This window comes from Taudactylus pleione, unplaced genomic scaffold (assembly GCF_031769625.1).
Source record: "Taudactylus pleione unplaced genomic scaffold, aTauple2 ptg001531l, whole genome shotgun sequence".
NCBI classification, from domain to species: domain Eukaryota; kingdom Metazoa; phylum Chordata; class Amphibia; order Anura; family Myobatrachidae; genus Taudactylus; species Taudactylus pleione.
Genome location: NW_028285928.1, coordinates 663193 through 690847, shown reverse-complemented (window position 1 = coordinate 690847; position 27655 = coordinate 663193). Strand labels below are relative to the sequence as shown.

The 27655-nt window shown below is 46.9% G+C and overlaps 1 protein-coding gene and 1 pseudogene across 1 annotated transcript in view; both read left to right on the top strand.

The window, feature by feature from the left end:
- Positions 1 to 27655, top strand: part of LSM4 (LSM4 homolog, U6 small nuclear RNA and mRNA degradation associated) — a 61434-nt gene that overhangs the window by 12814 nt on the left and 20965 nt on the right. Inside the window, exons 2-3 of the mRNA XM_088463965.1 lie at positions 8755 to 8796; positions 17461 to 17559. Coding sequence (XP_088320091.1) covers positions 8755 to 8796; positions 17461 to 17559 — 141 coding nt within the window. The remainder of the gene's footprint in view (positions 1 to 8754; positions 8797 to 17460; positions 17560 to 27655) is intronic.
- On the top strand, positions 11506 to 11624 carry LOC148442422 (5S ribosomal RNA; annotated as a pseudogene).

Here is a 27655-nt window from a genome sequence, read left to right as displayed (position 1 = left end):
CGCAGGTTTCTCCCTCTGGGCCTATATCGGAGGAGGAGCGTCATTCATCAGTTCTTCTCTAGCATGGGCGGTTAATGCAATCCTCATTATAGAAGATGAAGTACCGCCTCCTGAAGCCTAATAAACCTGGTGTTCAGACGCCAGAAGGTGTTTTAGGCTGGATTCCTCAATCTGAACAGCGCACTGAGTTTGGGGAGGTGTTGAACACTTCAGGTGTTCCAGGTTCCAAAAAGACTAGTGTCTTTTTACCCTCTCCCACAGGGTGAGTGCTTTTGGTGGGAAATACCCCTACTAGGGATTCTTACGTGATACTTTTCTAAAGGGTTACTTCCCAGAAGGTTGTTTGCACAACTCCCCCATCTGATCCTATAAAGACCATTCATGCCCTGCTAAATTCAGGGGTGATAATTCCGGTTTCCTTCAAATAACAAGGAAGGAGTTATTGCTCAGATTTGTTCTTGATTCAGAAGATAAATGGGTCTCATCACTTTATTCTGATTCTGAAATCTCTACAGGTTCATCCATGTGCCCAAGTTCCATGTGGAGACCCTACGGTCAATTATGCTGGCATTGGAACCTGGGGATTTCATGGTTCCCTGGACATACAGGATGCATATCTGCGTGTGCCTATTGCACTATTCCACCAAGGGTTTCTGAGTTTTGCTGTTTGTCAGTAACATTACTATTGCATCTTGGTCTGTCCACAGCCCATCGGGTGTTTTACCAAGATAATGGCGGTCATGACTGCTCATCTTATCAGTCATGATACTGCCATACTTGGACGACGACCTGATGTTATAAAACCTCCGTAGACTGCCAATATCTCCAGCTGACCACTGCCTGTCTACAGGAGGGGGCTAGATAATCAATTGGAAAAAGTCTTCCCTTTGTCTAACATAGCGGATGGTACATCTGGGGGCGCTACTGGATTTTTGGGCGTGGGGCCCCCTCTTCAGGGCACCACCATTTAATACACACACTTTGTATATAACCTTTATGTTTGTATATTATTCATGTATTTTTTCACACATTTTATTATTATTATTATTATTATTATTTTAACACTTATTAGCTACTTTTACACACCTGATTCTTTAACGCTTCACTGTCACCCTTTTTTTTTTAATGTGATGCCCTGGGGAGGTCTTTGGCTGAGCTGTCTTTTGGGGTGCCCTGCTTCCCAGATGTGAACCCAAAAGTGTTAGGGACCTGCTCAATGAGGTGGCCTTGACGCTGGTGGGCAGCCCCGTCAATTGGCCATTAATATGCTAACTACCTCTTAAATTATATTTAATACATTTAAATGTGAACAGTAATGATTGCATAGTGCATCTGCAACTGTTTTTTGTGTATGGCGCTACTGGATTCCCTGGCACAAAGGATCTTTCTACCAGTGGACAAGTTTTTGGCTCTACAATTGCGGGTGCGCAAATTGCTCCGCAATCAGAGGGTATCCATTCCGTGGTATCCACCTCAACTTGGTGGAATATGCCTAGTTCCATAACAGGCCTTCGTGGATGCGGGGCAGTGACAGGTCATCACACCTTCCGAAGATGGCCAAATCAAGAAAGTCATCTGCCAATAAACATTCAGGAACTGCAAGAAGTATACAGAGCACTGATCATGGCACAAGACCTGTTCCGGGCAGGCCGGTCCAGATCCAGTCTGACAATGCGACCACAGTGGCCTACCTCAATCGTCAGGGAGGCACAAGAAGTTATGCAGACATGGAAGAAGTGACAAAGGTTCTGATTTGGGCAGAACCATCATCTCCCGGCCATCTCGGCAATATTCATACAGGGAGTGCTAAATTGGGAAGCAGACTTCCTAAGTTGCTAAGTGTTTCAGCTCCTGATAAACAAATGGGGTCTACCGGAGATAGATCTCATGGTATCACGCCACAAGCATTCTTGGATGCACTGACAGTAAGATGAGACTTCAACCTGGCGTATCTATTTCCTCCAATTTCTCTACTCCCAAGAGTTCTCAGAAAATTCAAGCAGGAAGGCAGAACGGTAATACTGGTGGCTTCAGCTTGGCCCAGACGTCATTGGTTCACCGACATACAGAATCTGTCCATAGACAGTCCTTATCCTCTTCCTCTATGGCAGTATCTGCTAACGCAGGGTTCTTGCCGACATCCGGACTTGCCTCGTTTGGCTTTGATGGCATGGTTCTTGAATCTTCTATCCTAAGAGCAAAAGGTTTTTCCAGGTCTGTAATTCAAACGATGCTTAGGGCACGGAAGCCTGCCTCTGCCCGCATCTATTAGTTTAGTATTTATTTGGTCAATGGTGTTCCCATAGGAAATTTGATCCTAAAATATTCAGGGTACTGGCTTTTTCAGGCGGGATTAGACAAAGGTCTCCACCTGGCCACTTTGAGAGTGCAGGATTCTGCACTGTCAACATCTGGTAATGAAGCAATCTTCTTCTGAAACCAGACTAAGTTGTTTTTCCAAGAAGTTTTGCAAATTCAGCCTCCTTTTGTTCCACCGGTAGCACCGTGGGATTTGTCTTTGGTTCTTAAGGAGCTACCCATTTGAACCTTTTGGACTCTGTGGTTTTGAAGTGGTTAACAGAAAATGCACTTTCTTCTTGCTATTTCTTCTGCTCGCAGTGTCTATGATTTGGCAGTGCTCTCTTGTCGCTCCGCATTTTTGATTTTTCACAAGAATAAAGCTGTTCTTCGTACAAGGGAGGGTTACCTTCCTAAGGTAGTGTCTCGTTTTCATGTGAATGAAGACACTATCGTTCCAGCTTTTCAGGCTCCAGACCTCTTCTGTAGGTGAAGCCTCCCTGGATGTAGTTTGCGCTCTCCGTATCAATGTGGAGCGTACAAACTCTGTTAGAAAATTAGATGCTCCTTTTTATATTATATGGTTTTCACAAACGAGGATGGCCAGCTAATAAGCAGACTCTGGCGAGATGGCTACACATGACAGTCTCTCAGGTGTACACCCTGTCCCAAGCATGGTGACAGCACAGTCTGCTCTATCTGTAGAGCCATCGTGGGCATTAAGTCGTGGTGCCTCTGCTGAACAGTTGTGTAAGGCAGTCACATGGTCTTCTATCCACATTTTTCTTAAGTTTTATGCCTGTGATACTTTTGCCTTTCAGGATGCTTCCCTTGGGCGACGAGTTCTCCTTTCTGCTAACAAGCGTGCCCTGTGTGTTCTGACACCTTTTAATCATATCAAGTACAGTATTCTCCCTAGGCTGTTTTCTGCAGGCGCATCACCCGGCAGAAAGAGCCTACCGCCCGGCACTTTCCCCCGCCGACCCCTGCTGTGGAACACTGGCCTCTGAAGTGACCGGAGGCTAAGGAAGCCTCCGATCACTTCAGAGGCAAGCGTTCCCAGTGATGCACTGCACAGGTGACGTCATGACGTCACCTGCGACGTGAGGAGCATGCCCCGCGTGCCTGCTGGATATAGTTAGATCCAGTCAGAGCGAGGCAACGAGAGTGGGAGCGCGAGCGGCGAGCAAGTAAAGGGAAGTTCTGGGCTGGGACGAGACCAGGACCAGTCTGGGGGCACTGCCTAAGGGACCCTATTTAAACCTGGGGGCACTGCCTAAGGGACCCTATTTAAACCTGGGGGCACTGCCTAAGGGACCCTATTTAAACCTGGGGGCACTGCCTAAGGGACCCTATTTAAACCTGGGGGCACTGCCTAAGGGACCCTATTTAAACCTGGGGGCACTGCCTAAGGGACCCTATTTAAACCTGGGGGCACTGCCTAAGGGACCCTATTTAAACCTGGGGGCACTGCCTAAGGGACCCTATTTAAACCTGGGGGCACTGCCTAAGGGACCCTATTTAAACCTGGGGGCACTGCCTAAGGGACCCTATTTAAACCTGGGGGCACTGCCTAAGGGACCCTATTTAAACCTGGGGGCACTGCTTAAGGGGCCAGTCTGGGGTCACTGCATAAGTGCAAAGCTAAACTACAAGGGGCAATGCATAAAGGGGAAAACTACAGTGGGCACTGCATAATTGGTACTTTTGACTGAGAGCCAGTAGGGGAGCAGCCTGAGACCTGTCGGGCTGGATTGGTAAGGGAGATGCCCCTTTTCCCGCCGCGCACATAATTGTGAAGGCCCCCACCAGGCTACTTTTTGATGCCACCCGGCTGTAAAAAATTTCTGGGGAGAACACTGAAGTACAGTATTAACTTTTCAGCAATTTGTACTACAGTAGCTTGTTTGTGGAATAGAACCAGATGAGCTAGCCTTCGCTCCCGTCGCCCACCATTGAGCCTTTGGTGCTCATGACCCTGTTCACAAGTGGTGCTTCCTTGGAGCAGTTTTGGTAGTTACTAACAACTGCATGCCAGGAACACCTGTTTTGTAGATGCTCTGACCCAGTCATCTAGCTTTCACAGTATGGTCCTTGTCAAAGCCGCTCAGACCGTTATGCTTGCTAATTTTTCCTGCTTCAAACACATCAACTTCAAGAACTGAGCGTTCACTTGCCATCTAATATATCCCACCCCTTGACAGGTGCCATTGTAGAAAGATAATCCATGTACTTCATCTGTCAGTGGTTTTAATTAGCATTCCCACTAGGCTATTTTAGTGGAGCCTTACCCTATTTCAAAAGGGCAGAATATGCCCTGCCGCGTTAAAATAACCTTCCGGGTGAGCACAGTGTTCCACGGGTGGGAAAAGAATAGATGCAGTGCGCATGGCATCTATTCACAGAGAGAGGATAGTTTGGGAGCAGCCACCAAGAGTGATGAAAAGCGGGAATGTCTTAAAAACACGCTCCCTTTTCTAGTGACCATGCCCCCCTTTTCGGATGCCCTTTCTAGGTCCTGGAGTGAACACTATTAATGTTATGGTGTGTGTGTGTGTTTGGATATGTATATATTACCGGAGGTGCCGACTTGGATTCTTGTAACAATCAGACAGCATGCTGTTTAATCAAATTGGATTATACATTCTGCTGTATGGTTGTTACAAGAATCCAAGTGCCGCACCTTTTGTAATTGGATATTTGTCGACTGTGAGGGCATCAGTTCAAGTATCGGTGTGGAAGCTGTGAGTACAGTATTATCTTTTTATAATGTAGATAGTTAGCACAGTCACTGCGGAGGGACTTTCCAAAGTGTGTGACTGGTTGCGTACGGGATGCCGGCGATCAGAAACCCCACGCCGGCATCCCGACTAGGTTAGCATCCTGATGGCTGAAGGTAAGTATATCTAACCTTCCCCCTCTCCGGTGCCTAAACCTAACTCTCCCCCCTTAGTGCCTAACCCACCCTGTTACTTACCTTCGGGGATCCTGGCGCTTGTATTCCGATAAGTGTCGGGATTCCAGCATCGGCATTGTGACCGCCGGAATCCCTGTGTGACAGAAAAATACAGCACTCACCAGGGCTTTTTGTTATCAAAGTAGTATAGAATTTATTGCTCACGTATAAACCATGGCAATATGTTAGTCGACATTTTGGTCTGGTCCCAGACCTTAGTCATGACTCTCCTCCACCTGAAGGAAACTGTTGCATTCTCCCAGCATGTACTACCTCCTCCTTAAATATTTGTCTCACTCAGCAGCAATTACTGCATTTGAGACACCACAGAAGTGACATCATATCCACTTAATCTAAACGCATAGACCTGTTGCATGTAAGGTCTATAAAATCATTGCAGCATTACCTGAATAAACTTCCTACTTTTTAAATGTATTTCAATTATTTGATTCCCAAAATGGGATGTAAACCCTTGTGGACTAATAGGAGCGCTTGTAACTTGTGTAGTGTATAAAACTATAAATAATACCATAAAAGCAAAAAAAAGTTAATTAAAACCAATGTTGATACTTAAAAATAAATATCACAGTATGTGCAAATAAACATAATAAATGTATTGCACATATAATGTTTAAAAGCTCTTTTGAGAGTAAGTGAGGGAGCGGGGTTCCGGATAAGAGCTGGAGAGCGATGCCGTGTGCACGATGTTGAAGAGACACTGGTGGCGGCTGACTAAACTGTCCCTTAAGTATTCTGGCAGTGGTCACCTCTTCCTTTCTCCTGGAGGGGTCCGGTCCTTCGCCGCCGATGCTGTTCGTGTGGCTGGAAGTGTCGGAGCAGGCTGCCACGTCACTTCCTGGTTTGGCGACTGCCGGGTATCTCACTGAGACTCAGTATCCAACACTTTTTGTGTACTCCGACACATTGTCAAGAATACTGCTTGGTGCTGGTGATCCCTTTTTTATTCATGAACTTTTAAAAAAAACTTTGAGCGGATCTTGTGTTACAACCGATACTAAAAGACTGCCTTTTATTAAAAAGGGAAGTGTTCAGCATTGTTTAAAGGGGATAGGTTGGGGGGGGGGATTGGGGTTAGGCACCCCCACGGAGAGATTAGGCTTGGGCACCCTCCGGGAGGCTTAGGTGTAGGGAGCAGTAGAATGGAGGGAGAGTTAGGGATAGGGCGGGAGGAGGGGAGGTTTAGGGCACTTACCTGCCCCAGTCGGGATCTTTATCCTGTCGGGCATCCGCTGTCGGGATTTGGCCGCTGGTATTTCTATCCCATTCCGTTGGGACAGGGATGGGGAGCTTCAGGCCTAGGGGCGGTATAAGGCCCGCGGATTCATTTAGACTGGCCCTCTGAGCTTATTACTACTCGCCTCATCTGGCTAGCAGGGTGCCTAGAATGGCATCCTGCAGCCAGAATCTATGCAGCAGTGCCCTTAGGACGCTTCAGACTGCCACACTAATTCCCTTACAGCTCCCCCGGACAATCCTCTGGTTGCTCCGGGCATTGCTGTAATCATCGGTGATTGTAGCCCCACCACCATGTGACATCACACTGAGGGGGTGTGGCCTGCACCAGGCCAGTGAATGTTATATATATCAAAATGGCCCTCAGCAGAAAAAGGTTCCCCACCTCTGCGTTAGAATGTACTTAAAACGTGTTGAGGGCAATTTTGGCGCAGACCGTGCCCGATGAAATAATGCTGAAAACTATGATAAAGAAATGAGATTTAACCACTAAAGTATAAGGAAGTGGATTAAAATGGACTTTATAAAAAAGGAATTTATAAAAAAAAAAAAAAGCATTAAGCTCTATATCGATGTTGAGAGCCTTTGGTCTTAAGGTGTTTAATGTATAGATCCATTTTGGATTTATGGGGTGTAAACCCTGTTTGTGATCTGCTGACAGGGTAACTTGTGATTTCCACATTTACCCTGCATCACTTCCAGTTTATGCGTTCAAGTTTGAAACACAAACTGTAAGTAAGACCAACATATTCTGACCATGGGTCCACCATTTTTTTGCGCCCCTAAGCACATTTTTTAACCTTGTCTAAGATGAGTTGATTGGGGAATATGTAAGCTCAATATTTCTCCTGCGCCGCATATGGTTTTAATGTTCCACGGTGGAATGCAAACCGGAAGGTAGTATACCCTAGGGCCGTGTGTCGTCTGGAGATTATTCAGGTAATGCTGGTATGATTTTATAGACCTTATGATAGTTTGTACCTCAAATGGGACCATAAAAAAGCCCTGGTGAGTGCTATCTGCTTTTCTTGATGATTATAGATAGTACAGGTTGAGTCTCCCATATCCAAATATTCTGAAATACGGAATAATTTTAACATGACTGAGATAATGAAACTTTTGATGGTTCAATGTACACAAACTTTGTCTAAGGCACAAATTATTAAAAATATTGTATACAATTACCTGCAGGCTGTGTATAAGGTGTATATAACACACAAATCCATTCTGTGTGTATATTGGGGTCCCATTCTCAAGATATTTCATTGATATGCAAATATCCCAAAATACTGAATATTCCGTCATCCAAAATACCCCTGGTCCCAAGCATTTTTGATATGGAAGACTCAACCTGTAGTCACCTTTGCTGGTGCTACAAAGTTGCTGCACCCAAGTCTACAGAGAATTTTGTTGTGTGCTGACCTGACCAGGACTATTATATTATAACCGTGGTTCTTAAATTCAGAGGACCCCCGCACAGGTCACTTTTTCCAGGTCACCCAGCAGGTGTATTCATTACTCATTGACTCATTTTGAAAGATCCACAGGTGAAGCTAATTATTTCACTTGTGTTTGTGAGGAGACCTGGAAAACATGCACTGTGTGGGGTCCTGAGGACCGAGTTTGAGAACCTGTGTATTATCGATAAATTAATATATTATTATTTCTATAACCAGCCATTACTGTATTGGAGATATGAATGCTGCTTATGCGGCCTTAAAATAGACGTGTACTTGTACAATTTCTCCAAATGCAGGGGTCAAATAGTGCATAATGTTTTTGTGGACTCTTAAGGGGCACATCCACTAGACGATCTACTCACTGTCCAATCGATAAACGATTTTCCCTTGATTTTTTTCCCTTCAAGTTTTATCTTTCAGTCTGAACGATTTGCAAACGATCAAGTGAAATTGACCTGCATGTTCAGTCGACTGACGAGACGATCAAACGACCAGCGGGAGCGCGCATCGTTGATCGTTAACGACAAAACACTGCACGATTTATAAACGATTTTTAAACGATTGAACAATAACGACGTCGTTATCGTTCAATCGCCTGCTAAAATCATGTAGTGGTTGCCCCCCTTAACATTTGAAACATTTTAGTATAGTTGGTGCACAAAGGATCACTATTCTGAGGTCTTGTTGAGCTGGGTTCACTCTCTGGATGTACAACCTTCTGTGGGCATGGAAAGTTTGCACTGACATACATTCTGGTGTATAATGCTGTTTTGTTTTGTCATGCAGCTTCCTTTATCTTTGTTGAAAACTGCCCAGAACCACCCCATGGTAAGTTAACTTATTTAAAATAAATACATCTTATTTTGTTGCAAAGTACTTGCTATCTGCAGTTGGCCTAACTAAAACTCATAGATAATTGAAACAAACTGTGGCTTCCAGTTTGTTTTCACTATTCTGGTATCACAGTAAAAGAGTAGATTAATATCCTCTTGGGTGAACTGAGGGCAGGACGCTGTCCGAGAGATGGGGGCACTGTTCACAGCGTCTATTCACCGGCTGTGAGCTCTAAACCACAACTTTTCCCACCCACAGGACACTGCAGCCCGCGGCATAAGTGCAGGATGCATTTTATTATATTAAAATTGAGTAGGGTGCGACGCCCAGCTGAAACAGCCTAGTGCAGAGGTTCCCAAACGTGGCCCTCAAGGCTCCCCAACACTTCAGGTTTTAGCACAGGTGATTTCATTTAGTACCTCGGTCAAATTGATTTAACCACCTGTGCTCCGCCATGGATATCTCTAAAACCTGAACTGTTGTGGAGCCTTGAGGACCGCGTTTGGAAACTCCTGTCCTAGTGGGAACACTATACTCCATTTTATTTCTACTGCTCCCTCTGAAAATTGTGAAATAATGTACACTAGTTCCTTCAAGTGATGCTTGGCTCTTTCACCAACCTCCTTTGGTTGAGGGGAAGCTGTCTGCTCTGAGCCAGGCAGCATTTGGTAAAGACTAGTGGTGTTTATATAAAATCAGAGAGGGGTTGGAACACTGCTAAGCTATAGGAATCCCTTCGACATTCAGGAGAAGCTATTGTAAGAGCCTGGCAACATTTAAATATCATTAAAGGACACTGCAATTGTGGGATGCCTGGCAGGAGTGAAAAAATATAATTTGGTCATACAGAATCTTTGGTACTTGTGCTCTTGGGTTATCCCAACCTAAATCAACACAGGGGTTCAAACTGACAGTTAAAGATTGTAATGAAATTTGGAATATTGATGCCTTGTGTGTGAAGATAACTTCAAAATATTAGGCTAAGTACACTTGTTTTGAAGTTATATGCCATTTGGAAATTACATTTTTAAATTGCATTTGCAGCTCACCTAATTGAGCTAGAGAGTTGGGCAATGTCTCATTTTGACCCTCATTTTAGGGCTTTCTTATGATAGTGTTCACTCTTGGTGGCGTTGCCAAATAAAAGGGGGCTTGTCTTTTAAGATGCGTCTCCTTTTCGTCACTCTTGGGGGCGTGCCCGGTACTTACGGACATGCTGTCAGTGGATGCTGGGCGCATGTTATCCCTTCCCGCGGGCCGCAGTGTTCTGCAAGCTGTTTCAGCGGGGTGCCGTGCTGGAGGGCAGGGTGCTTTTTGCCCCCTAGAAATAGGGCAGGGCGCGGCGCCCCACTAAATCAGCCTAGCGGGACCACTACAGCAGTATGTTTCAATAAAAGTTAAACCTTTTCAAAATTTAGATTTTTTTTTTTTTTTTTTTTTTGCTAAAAGCCCAAGTTTTTTTCTTTTTTAACTTTTGAAAAAATTCTCAGAAATCCCCAAAGTTTTATTTTTGGATAATGATTGGATTATCTGCTACAAGAGGTCTCACTTTGGACTGTTTGTTAAAATAATGAATTTCTTCATCGGGGTCCATGGGGTCCACAGCCATCACATTGGGGTTTATGGATTCATCCAGGCACCAAACAGTTAATCCAAGCTCTCAGCTCCCAGGATGCACTAGGTCCTCCCCCATATACCCCGCCCCTGGTCACAGGGCGTCGGTGTACTGTTTGGTGCGAGAAGGCACCGTACTAGCAGTGGGACTGCAGGGCAGTCCCGAAGTTCAAGTCTACAGGAAGGCAGGGGCATGTGTTCCCATATAGGAACCACGCGTCAAGCAGACGCACAGGTCCCTGCTTCATCAAACCCCGCCGGCGCGGCAACGCTAGTCGCGGCTAGTGATTTCGGCAGGGGCTCTGCTCTGGACCGCGACCGGGCGGGGTGCAGGTAAGTGGGACCGTGGGCGGCCACCGACGCCGCGGTCATGAGCGCTTCGTCCTCCGGCTTAGAGACTGGCCAGAGGATAACTGTGTGGGCAGCTAGTCACTGGGTCTGCTTTCACAGACCACCGGGATATGAGATCTGACAGCCGTGGGGGGGGGGGGGGGGTGGCGGCCATGTCAGTTCCCGGGTGGTCCATTCAGCATAGGGGAGGCACGCTTCCCTGGCGGCCCCTCCCCCAACACGAACTACGGCCCTCCTGAGGTCCCGCTTTTGAGTTGCTCCACCCAGCTTCCTATTTGAGTCAGCTACAGACCACTCTCAGTGCTCTCTATGGCTGTTGGTCAGGAAGCATTGGGTCAGTCTCCCTGTGTACTTCTTCTTTGGATCATTTTTACAGAAGTTCCATATATGCTACTAGGCTTTGCTAATTATAGTACATGAGAGCCTAAACAAATTGCATAGACTCTGCTAAGTATATATGCATTGTTTGTGACCTGTTGAAACTGTATGTATTGCTTACATTTCATTACTTTTTCTCTCCCTGCAACCGGTGTGTGGGGTGGGGTCACATGTATATACAGAATTTAGACTTTAAAATATGTCAAAAGATTCTGAAAGGCAGGTGGCTGAGGCCCCTCTTTTGATATCATGTGTAGCCTGTAAGGCAGGTTTGTCCTCTCAGGACTTTGTGCAAAATGGCTTATGTGTTCGTTGTTTTAGAGAGTCTCCACAGCAATCAAATTTGCCGCCATCGGGTTCACCTACAGCCACACCACACTGGACATGCCCAATCTCGTCTAAGCAGGGAAGCTATGCAGTGTTGGGCCTGGTTAGTACTTGGATGGGAGACCACCTGGGAATACCAGATGCTGTAGGTACAGGAACCCCTTTGGGCTGCTTTTTCCCAGATCATGACCCAGGTGGCCGAAAGATTGGCAGTTCCAGCTCCTCCGGGGATGAGAGTCCAGCAGCCATTGCAGCCAGCTGTATTTATGCCTCCTATGTTGCCATCTTGGATGGATATGTATGCGCATGGGCAAGCGGGTCCTTCATCTTTGACTTTTCAGCAACCGCCTCAGATAGCCAAACCTGTACAGAAAAAAGCTAGAAGGCGTTTGGCTACACAGGCAAATCAGGACACAGATTCTGATTTGTCTTCTGAGGAGGATGAAGTATCCTCACGGATCTCTCTCCACAGAAGAGGGGGATCTTTTCCCAGTGGCTGATGTCCCATTCTTAATTAGGGCGGTCAAAGCGGTTTTGAATATCGAGGAGGCAGAGCCTGTACAAAAGAAGGCTCCGGTGCTTAAGCGCCAGAGGGTGGTCAAAGCGGAGTTTCCCGGGTCGACGCATTTATCGGAACTTTTGGGCGAAGCTTGGAAGGCTGCGAACAAGAGGTTCCATGTGGCTAAAAAGATTTCGGCTTTATATCAGTTTTCTTCTCAGCAGTGTTCTAAATGGGAGGTTCCACCATCAGTGGATACGCATGTGGTACATTTAATGAAGTCTTCCACTTTACCAGTACCTTCAGCCTTTTCCCTTAAACATCCTACTGATAAGAGGCTGCAGGGTTGCCTTAAGACGATTTTTTCAATCTCAGGGGCAGCTACCCGGCCGGCAATGGCTACAGCCTGGGTGGCTAGAGCCATAGAAGAATGGATGAAGGCTTTGGCCGAATCCTTGCCTGAGTTGTCCGAAGAACAGCAGGATATTGTTTCCTATGTGAAGGAGGCTTCTTCTTACCTTGGAGAGGCAGCTCTAGATGCAGGAATATTGTCCGCCAGAGCTTCAGCAGCCTCTGTAGTCGCTCGTAGAGCATTATGGTTAAGAGTTTGGAATGCTTATTCAGGGTCCAAGAGGGCCTTAGAGTCTCTACACTTCACAGGTGGAAACCTTTTCCGGCTCGGAATTGGACAAAATTGTAGCCTCGGTGGCAGCCTCCAAGGCTGCAGGGTTACCCTCAGCATCAGGGTCTAGACAAAGGTCTTCTTCCTTTCGTACCTTTTGGCCTCAGGGGAAGGTCAGAGGTCAGCCCTTTGGTAGAGCAGGTGTTGGTAGAAAGCCATCGCCTAAAAAGCCCTGGCAAACCAAACGCCCGGGTTCCAAACCGCGGGATAAACACGTGGCCTGAACATCTGGCGTCTCACAACAACAGATGCCTGGGTTCTTGAAGTAGTTTCCCAGGGTTATTCCCTAACGTTTTGGAGAAATCCGCCCCAAAGGTTTTTTTCCATACCCCAGCCTGTGGGGTCGGTGAAAGCGTTGGCTATTCAGCAAGCTGTTCACTCCCTGTTGAAGACAGGGGTGATTGTCCGAGGGCCACAGGAACAGGTTCAAAAGGGGTTTTATTCCAACCTGTTTCTGGTTCGGAAGCCAAATGGGTCTTTCCAATTTAAATTTAAGGGGCCTCAATAAGTTCATACGGGTACCCAAGTTTCATATGGAGACAATGAAGTCAATAGTATTAGCCTTGGAACCAGGGGACTTCATGGTATCCCTCGATATTCAAGACGCTTATTTACATATGCCCATTGTGGTATCCCATCAACAGTTTCTGCGGTTTGCAGTAGGGCAGGACCATTTTCAGTTTAAGGCATTACCGTTCGGCCTGTCCACAGCCCCTCGGGTTTTTACCAAAGTCATGGCGGTGATAATTGTAGCCCTCAGGCGCCAGGGCATCAGAGTTTTGCCTTATTTAGACGATCTCCTTCTGCTATGGCAATCTCCGCAGGAGTTGATGAGGCATCTCGAGGTGACAATCTCTTGTTTGCAGAGGCACGGTTGGATTGTGAACTGGAAGAAATCCTTCCTTCAACCAGCACAACAGTTGGTGCACTTAGGAGCACGACTGGACTCTGTAAAGCAGAGATTGTATTTACCGGAAGAGAAGATTGCGGTCCTACAGGGGTGCATACGCAATCTTTTACACAACAGACAAGTATCAGTGCATGCGGCCATGCATGTGCTGGGGTCAATGGTATCCACCTTCAGCATGGTGCAATATGCACAATTCCACTCCTGGCCGTTGCAACGGTGGGTTCTCTCATGCTGGAACAGGGATTATCGGTCGATAAAATCTCAGAAGATCTACCTCTCCCCAGAGGTCAGGTTGTCCCTGTCCTGGTGGTTACGGACGGACCACCTCAACCAGGGTCGGCCATTTTGGATATCGGATTGGACTCTCCTCTCCACCGATGCTAGTCTTCGGGGTTGGGGAGCAGTGTCAGACCCGCATGTCTTCCAGGGAAGATGGACAAGGGCAGAAAGTTGTCTGCCAATAAATGTAGTGGAACTGAGGGCAGTTTTCAGGGCATTGGTACAAGCCCAGGATGTTGTGCACGGCAAGCCGGTGCAAGTACAGTCCGACAATGTTACCACAGTAGCTTACCTAAATCGGCAGGGAGGCACCCAAAGTCGGGGAGCCATGGCAGAAGTGTCAAGAATCCTAGTATGGGCAGAACGTCATCTTCCTGCGATAACGGCAGTTTTTGTACCAGGGGTTTTTTGCTTTTCTTTTTGTACAAAATGTGAAAGCAGGCTTTCTAAGTCGGCAGGACATAGACGCGGGGGAGTGGGCTCTCCACCGGCAGGTATTCCAGGTCTTGGTGGACAGATGGGGTCTTCCAGAGATAGACATTATGGCCTCAAATCGCAACCACAAGATCCCCAGGTACGGGTCCAGGACCAGGGACCCACGGGCAGACTTCACGGATGCGTTGTCAGTAAGGTGGAAGTTCGGGCTGGCGTATCTTTTTCCGCCTCTAGCTCTTCTTTCCAGGGTGGTCAGAAAACTCAAACAAGAAGACACCATGGTGATATTGATAGCCCCTGCTTGGCCCAGGCACCATTGGTTTACCTATCTACAAAACCTCTCAGTGGACATGCCTTGGCCACTTCCTCTCAGGCGAGATCTGCTGCTACAGGGTCCCTGCTGGTATCCGGATCTCCCTCGGTTAGCTTTGACGGCGTGGCTCTTGAGGCCTCCGTGTTAAGAGCCAAAGGGTTGTCAGAGCCAATAATAAAGACCATGATGAGGGCACGAAAGCCTTCTTCGGCCTTGGTTTACTATAGGGTTTGGCGTGCTTTTTTTTTCAGTGGTGTAAACTGAGAAAATATCCTAGTGTGTTTAGGATCTCGCTTTTTTCCAGTCAGGGTTAGAGTGGGGTCTTCGTCTGGCCTCCCTAAGAGTGCAGGCTTCTGCGCTTGGAGTTTGGTTCCAGCGTAGGGTTGCTTCGTTGCCTGATGTAAAAACCTTTTTTCAGGGAGTTTTGAGGGTGCAGCCTCCGTTTGTTCCTCCAGTAGCACCATGGGACCTGTCTTCAGTTCTTAAAGCTTTACAGGCTTCCCCCTTTGAGCCATTGGAGTCAGTAGATCTCAAATGGTTAACAGCAAAAAAATTTTTCTTCTGGCCTTTGCTTCTGCTCGTAGGGTGTCCGACTTGGCAGCCTTGTCAGTTCACTCTCCTTTTCTAGTTTTCCATCAGGATGGAGCGGTGCTGCGGACCCGAGCAGGATATCTCCCTAAGGTGGTATCACGATTTCATATAAACAAAGAAATTGTGGTCCCAGCTTTTCATGTGTCAGGGCTGTCCTTAGGTGAGGCTTCCCTGGATGTTGAGCGTGCTTTATGTATTTACGTGGAGTGCACCAGCAAGTTGAGGAAGTCTGATTCTCTTTTTGTTCTTTATGGCTGCCATAAGCGGGGATGGCCAGCCAATAAGCAGACTTTAGCAAGATGACCATATCACAGGCCTGTACTCAGGTGGGTTGTAGGGTGCCAGACTCGATCAGGGCACACTCAACGCGGTCTGTGGGTCCTTCATGGGCAGCCCGCTGGGGCGTGTCTGCGGAACAATTGTGTAAGGCAGCCACGTGGTAGTCTGTCCACACCTTTATAAAATATTATGCATTTGACACCTTTGCCTCTCAGGATGCCTCCTTTGGGCGCAGGATCCTCCTTTCTTCCGAGACACAGGAGCGTTCCCTCCCTTAGGGGTACTGCTTGGGTATATCCCCAATGTGATGGCTGTGGACCCCGAAGAAGAAAATAGGCGTTATGGTATGACATACCTTTTTAACTCCTTTTCTTCGAGGTCCATGGGGTGCACAGGACACCCACCCTAACGCACCTAGTGTTAATGGGTAGTTTCGTTGTATCAAGTATTTCCCTCGTTGTGAGAGAATGTCTAGAGAACATATGTCCTTCCTTCTTTTGCCTTCTCTTGGTGGGCTTTGTGACAAACTGACGCCCTGTGACCAGGGGCGGGATATATGGGGGACGACCTAATGCAGTGTTGGCTAACCTTGACACTCCAGCTGTTGTGGAACTATATATCCCAGCATGCCCTGCCACAGTTTTAGCATGCCCTAATAGCAAAACTGTAGCAGTGCATGCTGGGTTATGTAGTTCCATAACAGCTGGAGTGTCAAGGTTAGCAAACACTGACCTAGTGCAACTGTTTGAGGTTTATGGATTCATCCAGGCACCAATGTGATGGCTGTGGACCCCATGGACCTCGAAGAAAAGGAGTTAACAAAGGTATGTAATACCATAACTCCTATTATCTAAGCTTTCTAGGCCTGTTCATTAATTAAAATTATACTTCAAAAAAGGTATTGTTTAAGATTATTATGTACAGTGACAGTTAATATTAATACTAAAAATTTTTATACTTTTGTGATTTTTCTCTAGCTCAATTAGGTGAGCTGCAAATGCAACTTAAAAAAAAAAGTTAGTAGCTAATTTTGCAGCAATTGCAGCTTTAAAGGCATAACTTCAAAACCAGTGTACTTAGCTTAAGTTTTGAGGGTTTTCTTTACACCCATGGCAGCATATATTATACCAAATTTAATTGAAGTTAGGCTGGGTACACACGTAAAGATTTTCTGTCCAACCATCCAACTAGTTAATTGGTTGGAATGAAAAATCTGGTAACGTATGGGAGTAACTGATGATCAGCAATTTGCTCCTAAATGCCAGAAAACAGATGAAAATGGTCGTCCGACAAGTTTGTTAAATGTTTGATCAAAACAATTTGTTCAGTTTTCTGGCATTTAGGAGCAAATTGCTGATCATCAGTTACTCCCATAAGTTACCAGATTTTCATTCCAACCAATCAACTAGTTGTATGGTTGGACAGAAAATCTTTACGTGTTTACCCAGCTTTAGACATTGTAAGAGAATTGTGTATAAAAATCTTTCCCTTTTTCAATCGATTCCAAATTGCACAATTGCTGCAATCAATTGCTGATGTATGGGTGCCTTTAGTCACCTGTGCTCAAGCATGGATTTCCTTTAAAGACTGGACAATTGAAATTCCTTCAACTGATTAGCATCCTCTTTTGCTAAATTTATTACTGGAAAATTGCTACACTCCAAACAGAAAATGAAGCGTAGCGGCACATCATTAAAAACATCTTTATTGTAGTATAATTTCAGTTTAGAAGAGGTTTGATACATATTTTCATCATAAGCCCCTTATATATAGTAGAATAAAGACTCTTAAATAAGCACCAAAGCAGTATTAGATGCCAGAGGAAGAAATTGCCAAAATCTACTGATCACCTCATAAGATTCCTTTAGTATATGTACTTTTAAATCCTTGCTAACAGCTCTCACAGGCTATTAAATTTACACCTATGACTGAATGTTTTCTTAATATTTAATATCGGTTGTGAATGACAGTGTACCAAATTTTTATTTTCTCTAAAATAGTTGGTGGAATTAAAGAATGGTGAAACATATAACGGACATTTGGTGAGCTGTGACAACTGGATGAATATCAATCTACGTGAAGTCATTTGTACTTCTAGGGTATGTGTTCGTATAAGCAACTTCAGATGCTTTAAGTTTGTTTTTGTTTTGATTTTTTTAGTTTTTTTGCCATAGTAGCATAAACTACTTCAGTTCCTTTTTTTGCATTTTCCCCTATACACTATTGGTAACCCTATGATTATTGGTTATATAGACATTGCCCCCAGACCACCACTGCCTGACTAGAAGCATCACCACGCAAATGAAGCAATCCCCGTTTAAACGGATCTCACACTTTTATTACATAATGTGATGCACCAATAATATTGTAAATCTGTTTATCATAACGAGAAGTTGTCTTCAATCTCCGAAAAGTAGAGGTGATCTCAGACAGCCCAAACTTTTACAGAACACACTCCCCCAATTGTAACAATAATAGGGCATAACTTGCATTCCTCCGCAGAATGGATCAGGCTGTCTGAACCTATAACCACTCAGTTTAACTATAGCTTATTAACTTTATAGCGTTGTGGCTGTGTGCAAGTAGTGGGAGGTATGGCAATTAAGCCTATAAGCGCTATTTCAGCAACCACTATTCAATGACCTAGTGAGGTCTAACACTGTTGCCTTTCCCTTGAAAAACTAATTGTCCAGAAATGCATGGGCATTTGTCAGTGACTGCTGTTTCAGTATTAGTTGCAGGATTACCCCATTGAGGGCAAAGCCTCTAGTTGGCATATGAGAAGGAACTGTCTTGAAGGTATAAGTCAAAATGTGAAAATCCGAGCCACTATTTGTAAGGGAAGCCTGTAAAATTTAATTGGAGTGGTTTAAATAGCCAATGATGGTAGCAATGAAGCATGTATATAGATATCAAAACAGGGCAATGAACTGGCACATACAAATAAACTGTCAGAAAAATAATTCTTACTAAGTTTATGGTGCGAGGAACTGACAGGACTAGGTCACTCTAGGTTGACAACTTGCCTTCCAATTTCTGTACAATCTGCAAAACTTTTAGGGTGAATGAGAGAAGGTCTCTAGAAACCACTACAGTGAGATCAGTGAAACAATAAACCCACTTCAGCAGAGTTGCTGAGCCATGCTCACTCAACTGGGTTTTCTCTCACTGCCTTTTTTTTTTTTTTTCCCACTTCTCACCTTCTCCAACTCTGCCTCCTAAGGCTACCATCGCGAAATGTAACATTGAGGCTTACTTATTCTCCCTGCTCGACTCTCTTCTTTCTCCTATTCTCTCTCCTGCCCTGAACAAACTGCTTCCCTATACAATGCTTCCCTTCTGCTCTTGAATCTGTTGCTTCAGGCAATCACTACTCACCCTCGCATAGCCACACCTCAACCCAGTTATTCTAAATGCATCAGATACCTACAAAAATGTTCTTGAACTGCCGAGCAACAGTGAAGGAAATTGCGCTCTAAAGCAGACCTCCATTTCAAATTTATTCTCATCTGCCCTTTCCCTCTCTAAACAGTCATATTTCAAAAACCTCATCTCCTCTCAATCCTGAAGTCCCCTGCGTCTCTTCGCCACTTTCAACTCCCTCCTCTGCCCCCCACGCTTCCCCTCATCACTCTCTGCCCTTGACTTTGCCACCTACTTTACATCTAAAATTTACTCCGTACATCAGGATATCATATCCCACCAGACCCTTGGTACCCTACCCTCTCCTTTACCAGCCTATCCCTTCTCATCAACTCTATCTCCTGATAAAAGGGAAAAAGGTCAAAGTTATGGCGCTCATCCGATATTCGCCCTCCTTCCACCTCCCCCCTTGGTTCTATTCCCTCATTTCCTTCTGTCTCCTCCACTACCTCTGTCCTTCTGCCTATTTTCATCTTTCCCGTCATCCCAGTCTATCCCTCTCTTCAGGCACTGTACCCTCTGCATTCAAGCATGCCCTTGTTACCCTAATTCTTAAAAAAAGATAAAAAAACCTACCCTTAATCCTAGCTTTTTCCAACTACCAACCCATCTCTCTCTCCTCCCTTTTGCTTCCAAACTCCTTGAGCATATTGTTTACAACTGCCTTTCATTCCTTCTACTTCCTGCTTGACCCATTTTAGTCTAGCTTCCATACTCTCCACTGAAACTACCCTCTGCTGCTATTGACATTGTGGACCACCCTCTCCTGCAAATCCTCTACTTCTTTGGTCTAAGTGAAACTGCCCTCTCCTGGCTGTCTTCCTACCTCTGTCTTCTGTCATGACTCTACTTCCCCCGCACTTCCACTAACAGTAGGTGTTCCCCAAAGTACTGTTCTTGGACCACTCCAATTCTCCCTCTATATGTCCTCTTTAGGTGAGCTCATCGGCTCTTTTGTCCTCCAGTATCCTCTCTATGCTGATGATACTCATATCTACCTCTCCTTCCCTGACCTCTCCCCCGCTTTCCTCATTCTTCTCTCTAAAACTGAGTACACACATTACAAATATATCTGCAGATCGAGTGATCTGCAGATGATGGTTGTTCATACACACTGAACAACCATCATCTGGCTATGGGTACTGCTGGCTGGTGGGCGTGTCGCGCTCCCCTCACTGCAGCCTCCGCTGCAAGAGTACGACTGTCCGGACACACCACGATGTGCCAATATATCTGCAGATATATTGGGCATCGGCTGTTCAGCATAGCCGATGCAATATGTCTGTGAACGACGTTCAGACATCAATGATTGCAAAATATGCGCTATAGCAATTATTTACACGCTACAGGGGGTCATTCAGACCCCCCAGGGGGTCATTCAGACCCGGTCGTTAGCGCCGATGCGCTCGTACCGGGTAGATGGCCCCCCACAGAGCATGCGCACGACGGCGCCGTCGTGCGCAAGCGTGATACCAGCTACGACCGACAGCGCCGGTCGTAGCGGGTCTCGATCCAAAGGGGGCGAGCTGTCGATGTTGATTGACAGCTCGCCCCGTTTGGAAGGCGGGCCGGGGGGGTGGCAGCCCAAATGGAGGCGTTCCCATGGGAACGCCTACTGTTTGGGGGAGGCCCCACTGACATCACTAGTGATGTCAGTGGAGAGCTTCCAGCTCAGACAGAGCCAGAAGCTCTCCGTGGCTTATGACAAGGGAGACCCTACCCTAGGGTCTCGTCGTAAGCCGCGATGGTCTCTCACCATCGCGACCATCACCGGAGCGGTCGTTAGAGATGTGGGTGTTAACCCACAGCCTAACGACCGCAACAGAGGCGGGCGGTCAGGATGCAAGCGGCCGCCCAGTTTCTGAGCGACCGCTTGCGTCCTCCGACCGCCTCTGAATGAAACCCCCAGTTTTTAAAAGTGGCCGGGTCCTACAGGACGCACTTTGTGTGCGCCAGCTGCCAACCAATGACCGTAGGCGGCAGTCTCTTTATCCAATTGGCGCCTGAGACGCCTCCCAATCACGTGACGTCGCTGGCTCTCTCCAGCAGCTGCCCTTCCATGCCCTGTGCTGACTGTGCCCTGGGTCAGCATCGGTGTTGTGTAGGAGGAGTCCTGAAGAATAACTGCTGTGAACAGCAGAACAGCCTGGTCGAGGTGAGCGCAGTTACAATATATACACTTACTTACAGCCAAGTCTTCAGAGCATGGTTTGTTCCCCTCCCTACCTATCACTGTGCACATGCAATGTGGAAGACATGTGTCTTCCTTTCTGGGTGATGTTTAACAGGGGCTCTGTTTCAGAATTTATTGGCATTTTTGTATGCCTTGCTCAATAAACAGTTAAGATGCCTAGTAATTAATATTACATTTATTGCGTGTAATTTTTTTTTCACAGCAATTTAATAACATAACAACACCGTATTAAACTAGGTGCTGGGAGGTAGTGGTATCTCCATACACCACCAAAAGCAGCTGCAAATGGGTAGCCAACCCAATATTAAAAAACAGAGATTATAAGCAGCACTATAGTGGTGATAATTATTCACAAATACATATGGGTAAAAAAAACTTATTTACAGTGCATCCGGACAGTATTCACAGCGATTCACTTTTTCCATATTTTGTCACAGCCTTATTCCAAAATGGAATAAATTAATTTTTGTCCTCAAAATTCTACACACAATATCCCTTAATGACCACGTGTAAAGTTTTTTTGAGATTTTTGCAAATTTAATTAAAAAAAATAAAATAAAATCACATGTACATAAGTATTCACAGCCTTTGCTCAATACTTTGTTGATGCACCTTTGGCAGCAATTACAGCCTCAAGTCTTTTTGAATATGATGCCACAAGCTTGGCACGCCTATCTTTGAGTAGTTTCACCCATTCCTCTTTGCAGCACCTCTCAAGCTCCATCAGGTTGGATGGGAAGCATCGGCGCACAGCCAATTTCAGATCTCTCCAGAGATGTTCAATCGGATTCCAGTCTGGGCTCTGGCTGGGCCACTCAAGGACATTCACAGAGTTGTCCTAAAGCCACTCCTTTGATATCTTGGCTGTGTGCTTAGGGTCGTTGTCCTGCTGAAAGATGAACCGTCGACCCAGTCTGAGGTCAAGAGTGCTCTGGAGCAGGTTTTCATCCAGGATGTCTCTGTACATTGCTGCATTCATCTTTCCTTCTATCATGACTAGTCTCCCAGTTCCTGCCACTGAAAAATATCCCGACAGCATGATGCTGCCACCACCACACTTTACTGTAGGGTTGGTTTTGGCCTGGTGATTAGCGGTGCCTGGTTTCCTCCAAACATAATGCCTGGCATTGACGCCAAAGAGTTCAATCTTTGTCTCATCAGACCAGAGAATTTTGTTTCTGATGGTCTGAGAGTCCTTCAGGTGCATTTTGGCAAACTCCAGGCAGGCTGCCACGTGCTTTTTACTAAGGAGTGGCTTCCGTCTGGCCACTCTACCGTACAGGCCTGATTGGTGAATTGCTGCAGAGATGGTTGTCCTTCTGGAAGGTTCTCCTCTCTCCACAGAGGAATGCTGTAGCTCTGACAGTGTCCTTCTGTTTCTTGGTCACCTCCCTGACTATGGCCCTTCTCCCAAGATCGCTCAGTTTAGACGGCCGGCCAACTCTAGGAAGAGTTCAGGTGGTTCTGAACTTCCAGTTACGGATGATGGAGGCCATTGTGCTCATTGGGACCTTCAAACTAGCAGATATTTCTACATCAGGGTCCATAGGGTATCCACAGGATACCTTGGGGTATAGGTGATGTCAGTCAGGCACGGGCACCACAGAGTTAAGTTTTCAAGCCTTCCAGGATGCACTGCTCCCCCTCCTATAACCCACCCCCGAGCCAAGGCACATCAGTTTTGTTGGTGCCCAGCTCTGAGTCTGAGCACATGTTACAGAGGGGGGCTGTTATGGCCCCTGAAGTTTTTCTTCATGCAGCTGCACACGGCCTCTCCACAGCGGTCTGGTCCATCTGTGTAAGCGCTCCGCCTCCTCTCTGCTCCTCAGCGGCCATCTTCAACCGGACTTGGCAAGCGCTGCTGGAAGCTGAAGTCCTGTGGCATCGCGGTCCGGGTCCCCCTGCATACCTCTCCTCCGCTATAAGGTAAGTGTATGCAGCGTTGTTTCCTACCAGACTCTGTGTAGTTGAGCTCCGCACTGATAGTACAGGGATTTCTTCTGCATTGTATGTGCTACTTGCAAGCGCTGCTGCCTGTACTTTCACTTTCTGACTGTCAGCCATTTTACTATCCCTGTCTTCCTCTGCTAAAGCCCTTGCGGTGCGGTGTTACAGGGTGCTTATTGCCTCAATATACAAGTATTTGCCTGGGAGGTGTGTCACATACATTCCGTTCATCATGTCTGAGAGTAAACGTGACTTTTCTCTCCAGCTAAATTGTACCACATGTAATGTACCAATAGTGGGGGGTGATGGTAACTCTGACGCGTTATGTAGGGCGTGTTATTTAATATCGCGCCTGATTTCTGCCACTGCGCCGGTGTAGGAACTGCCCTGGGCTTGTTTTGTTAAGGCACTTACAACCCTTGTGGGCCAGCTAGCGATCCCCCCCCCCCCCCAGGTCTCACAAGAGCCTGCATGGGTTAATTCCTTGTCCACTACGGTGTAACACCAGTCGGACGTTTTACAGGGGGAGTCATCATAGCGGCCGCATAAGCAACCATTAGCGTCTCAGACTGCTCGTTATGATGAGGATGATGTGTCATCTGATGACTGTGAGATATTTGACCTTTCTGACCAGGAGCCCCTCCGAACTAAGGAGTCGGAGGCCAAGTCTAAAGTTTATATACCTGGCCTTATACATGCTATCCGTACGGCTTTCGATGACTATCCCCCCGTGGCAAAAATCCAAATACGCCTCCTTTAAGGATGTTAAGGGTGATGCCGCTGTTTTTCCTCTTTCTGGTCAGCTAGTAGATCATTTAGAGGATGCATGGAAAAATCCGGGTAAACGGTACCAGGCTCAAAAACGTTTGGCTTTTGCATATCCATTTGTGGATAATTGTTTCTCTAAGTGGGAATCTCCTCCGCAAGTGGATTCTCATGTGATACGCCTAGTGCGAAGTGCTAATTTGCCGATGTCCTCCTTTTAAAAGATGCTACGGATCGCAAGGTTGAAATATGCCTTAGTCCATTTAGTCCCTTGCTGGAGGGGCGGCCTGACCGGCAATGGCTGTGTGTTGGGGGGCCAGAGCCATGGAACGCTGGACTGATAGTTTAGAGGCATCTCTAGACTCTGAATCTTCTGCAGAGCAAATAGTTGGCAATCTCATAGACTCGGCCACTTACATTAATGAGGCTACCTTGGATATCTGTCTCCTCACCTCCAGAATCTCCTCTGCAGCGGTAGCCGCTCATCGCACCTTTTGGTTGCGCTCTTGGAAAGCGGACGCAGATTCCAAGAAGGGCTTAGAATGCTTGCCTTTTAATGCCCTGATTAGACAAGATAGTGGCCACGCTGGCAGCAGCCAAGTCTGCGTGTCTACCATCTGCTACGGTTCCATCAGGAGCAGGTACTTCGTCCTTTTGGCCCTACAGGACCCAGGGTAGGTCCAAAGCACAGTCTTTTCCAAGACAGGCCTGCCCCAAAAAGGCTACCAAGCCAAAGAAACAACCTTGGAGTGCTAGACGCCCTGCACCTAAGTCGGACGACAAGCCTTCCACCTGATGGCCCGGGCATCCCTTTGGGGGATCCCAGAGTGGGAGGCCGCCTGCTTCGGTTCGTCCAGCATTGGTGTCTGACTACCACGGACACTTGGGTACATCAGATGGTCTCTCTGGGGTATGACCTCTCCTTCCGGTGCAGGCCCCCCAGCAGATTTTTCACCACATGCCTTCCGTCAGATCAGAACAAAGCCCTGGAACTACAGAAAGCATTGCACTCTATGCTCCAGGCTGGAGTTATAGTGCCTGTTCCGTTCTCCCAGAGGGGCATGGGTTTCTATTCCAATCTCTTTTTGGTGCAGAAACCCAATGGGTCTTACAGTTCAATCCTCAACCTCAAATCCCTCAATAAGTCCTTGAGGGTGCCTCGGTTCCGGATGGAGACCCTCAGTTCCATTATACTAGCGATGGAGCCTGGGGATTTCATGGTGTCATTGGACATCGAGGACGCATACCTGCATGTCCCCATTGTCTTAGCGCGTCAGGAATTCCTCAGGTTTGCGGTGCTCGACAAACATTTTCAATTCCAGGCGCTGCCCTCGTGTCTTCACCAAAGTCATGGCAGCTCACCTGTGGATGCAGGGAGTCCGCTTGTTGCCTTATCTGGACGACCTTCTGTTGTTAGCAGGGTCTCCAGAAGTCCTCCAGCTTCATCTAGAAATGGCGGTCTCAGTATTTCAAGATCACGGCTGGTTAATAAACTGGAAGAAATCCACCCTGGTTCCCTCGCAGAGGATTCTCCATCTCTGAGCCTAGTTGGACTCTCAACTACAGAGGATCTTTGTGACAGAGGACAAGATCTCTTCAAAAGGGGACGTCCCTTTCGGGTGGCGAACTGGGTCCTTTTGATGACTGACGCCAGTCTCAGAGGTTGGGGAGCAGTCACGGGTCCACACTTGTTCCAGGGCAGGTGGACCCCGGCAGAAGTGGTGCTTCCAATAAACATCTTGGAACTTCGCACGGTAATCAATGCCCTCCAGCAAGCAAGACAGGTTCTACAAGGAAAACCCGTGCAGGTCCAATCGGACAACGCCACCACGTTGGCTTACATAAACCGCCAAGGAGGAACCCTAAGTCGGGCAGCGCTGGCGGAAGTGTCCCGCATCCTGACTTGGGCGGAGGGCAATCTCCCGGCCATTTCAGCGGTATTCATCCCGGGAGTCCTCAACTGGGAAGCGGACTTTCTCAGCTGGCAGAACGTACATCCAGTAGAATGGTCTCTTTACCAGGAAGTGTTTCAACTCCTGGTGGACAAGTGGGGCCTTCCAGAAATAGACCTCATGGCTTCCCGACACAACAACAAACTGCCTGTGTCCGGATCAAGAACAAGAGACAAGGGGACATTTTTGGTAGACGCTCTGTCGATCCGGTGGACCTTCCAGTTTGCGTATCTCTTCCCTCCATTCTCCCTTCTTCCTCGAGTAATCCGAAAATTCAAACAAGAAGGCGGCACACTCCTGTTGATAGCTCCGGAGTGGCCCAGACGTCACTGGTTCTCGGACCTACGGGCTCTCTCCGTAGACGCTTCACCGAGGTTGCCTCCACGTCCGGACCTGTTGTCACAGGGTCCTTGTCTTTACCCGCACCTGAGTCGTCTGTCTTTGACGGCGTGGCTGTTGAGACAGCCCTCTTAAGGTCCAGAGGTTTTTCCAGCTCTGTAGTTAACACCATGCTAAGAGCTCGGAAGCCTGCGTCAGCAAGAATTTACCATCGTGTATGGCATACTTTCTTTGAGTGGTGTCGCCCTAGATGCTATGATCCTCAGGTATTCCGGATATCCAGAGTGTTGGCTTTCCTACATATTATCTTAGATTATATTATGATATTATATTATGATTATATTAGATCATGGTCTTCGCCTTGCTTCTCTGAAGGTGCAGGTTTCTGCCCTGTCAGTATGGTTTCAGCGTAGAATTGCTACTCTTCCTGATGTCTGCACCTTTATGCAGGGTGTGCTTCGTGTTCAGCCTCCCTTTGTTCCACCAGTGGCTTCTTGGGATCTAGCTGTGGTCCTGAGGGCTCTCCAAGGACTGCCGTTTGAACCACTGGGCTCAGTGGATTGTAAATGGCTTACTGCTAAGACTGTATTCCTTCTGGACATTGCTTAGGCCAGGTGGGTTTCAGAATTGGGGGCTCTCTCATGTCGACCTCCTTTTCTTATGTTTCATAAGGACAGGGCGGTGCTTCACACCCGCACTAGTTTTCTCCCGAAGGTGGTATCTAGTTTCCACATCAACGAGGAAATTATAGTGCCAGCCTTTAATTCACCAGACCTATCGGTTGGTGAGGTCACCTTAGATGTGGTGCGGGCTCTACAAATTTATGTTGACCGCACCAATTCTTTTAGGAAGTCTGACTCCTTGTTTGTCCTCTATGGCTTCCGTAAGAAAGGTTGGCCTGCCACTAAGCAAACTTTGGCAGGATGGATTCGCATGGCAATTTCGGAAGCTTATATTCATGAAGGCCTTCCGGTTACATCCTCTGTTAGGGCTCATTCCACTCGGTCTGTGGGTCCTTTGTGGGCGGCTCGACGTGGCGCCTCAGCAATTCAGCTGTGCAAGGCAGCCATGTGGTCATCTATCCATACTTTCGTAAGGTATTATGCTTTTGATACCTTCGCCTCTCAGGATGCTTCCTTTGGGCAGTGGATTCTCCTTACAGCACAGGAGCATCCCCACCCTTAAAGGATACTGCTTTGGGACATCCCCCAAGGTATCCTGTGGATACCCTATGGACCCTGATGTAGAAAATATGAGATGGTAAGAACTTACCCTTGTTTTCTCTATTTCTACGAAGTCCATAGGGTTCCACAGGACTCCCGCCCTGTCGCACCTGTACTGCAGATGGGTTTTAATCTGGTCACTTGTTTCTCCGTCTCCTCCTAGTGAGAATGTGATTCTTGTGTATTCCAGATCTTTCTTCTTCTCTCTTTCCTCTCCTCCTCCGACCTGGGGCTTGTTGCGTAACTGATGTGCCTTGGCTCGGGGGCAGGGTATAGGAGGGGGACCAGTGCATCCTGGGAGGCTTGAAAACTTAACCCTGTGATGCCGGTGCCTGATGTCATCACCTATACC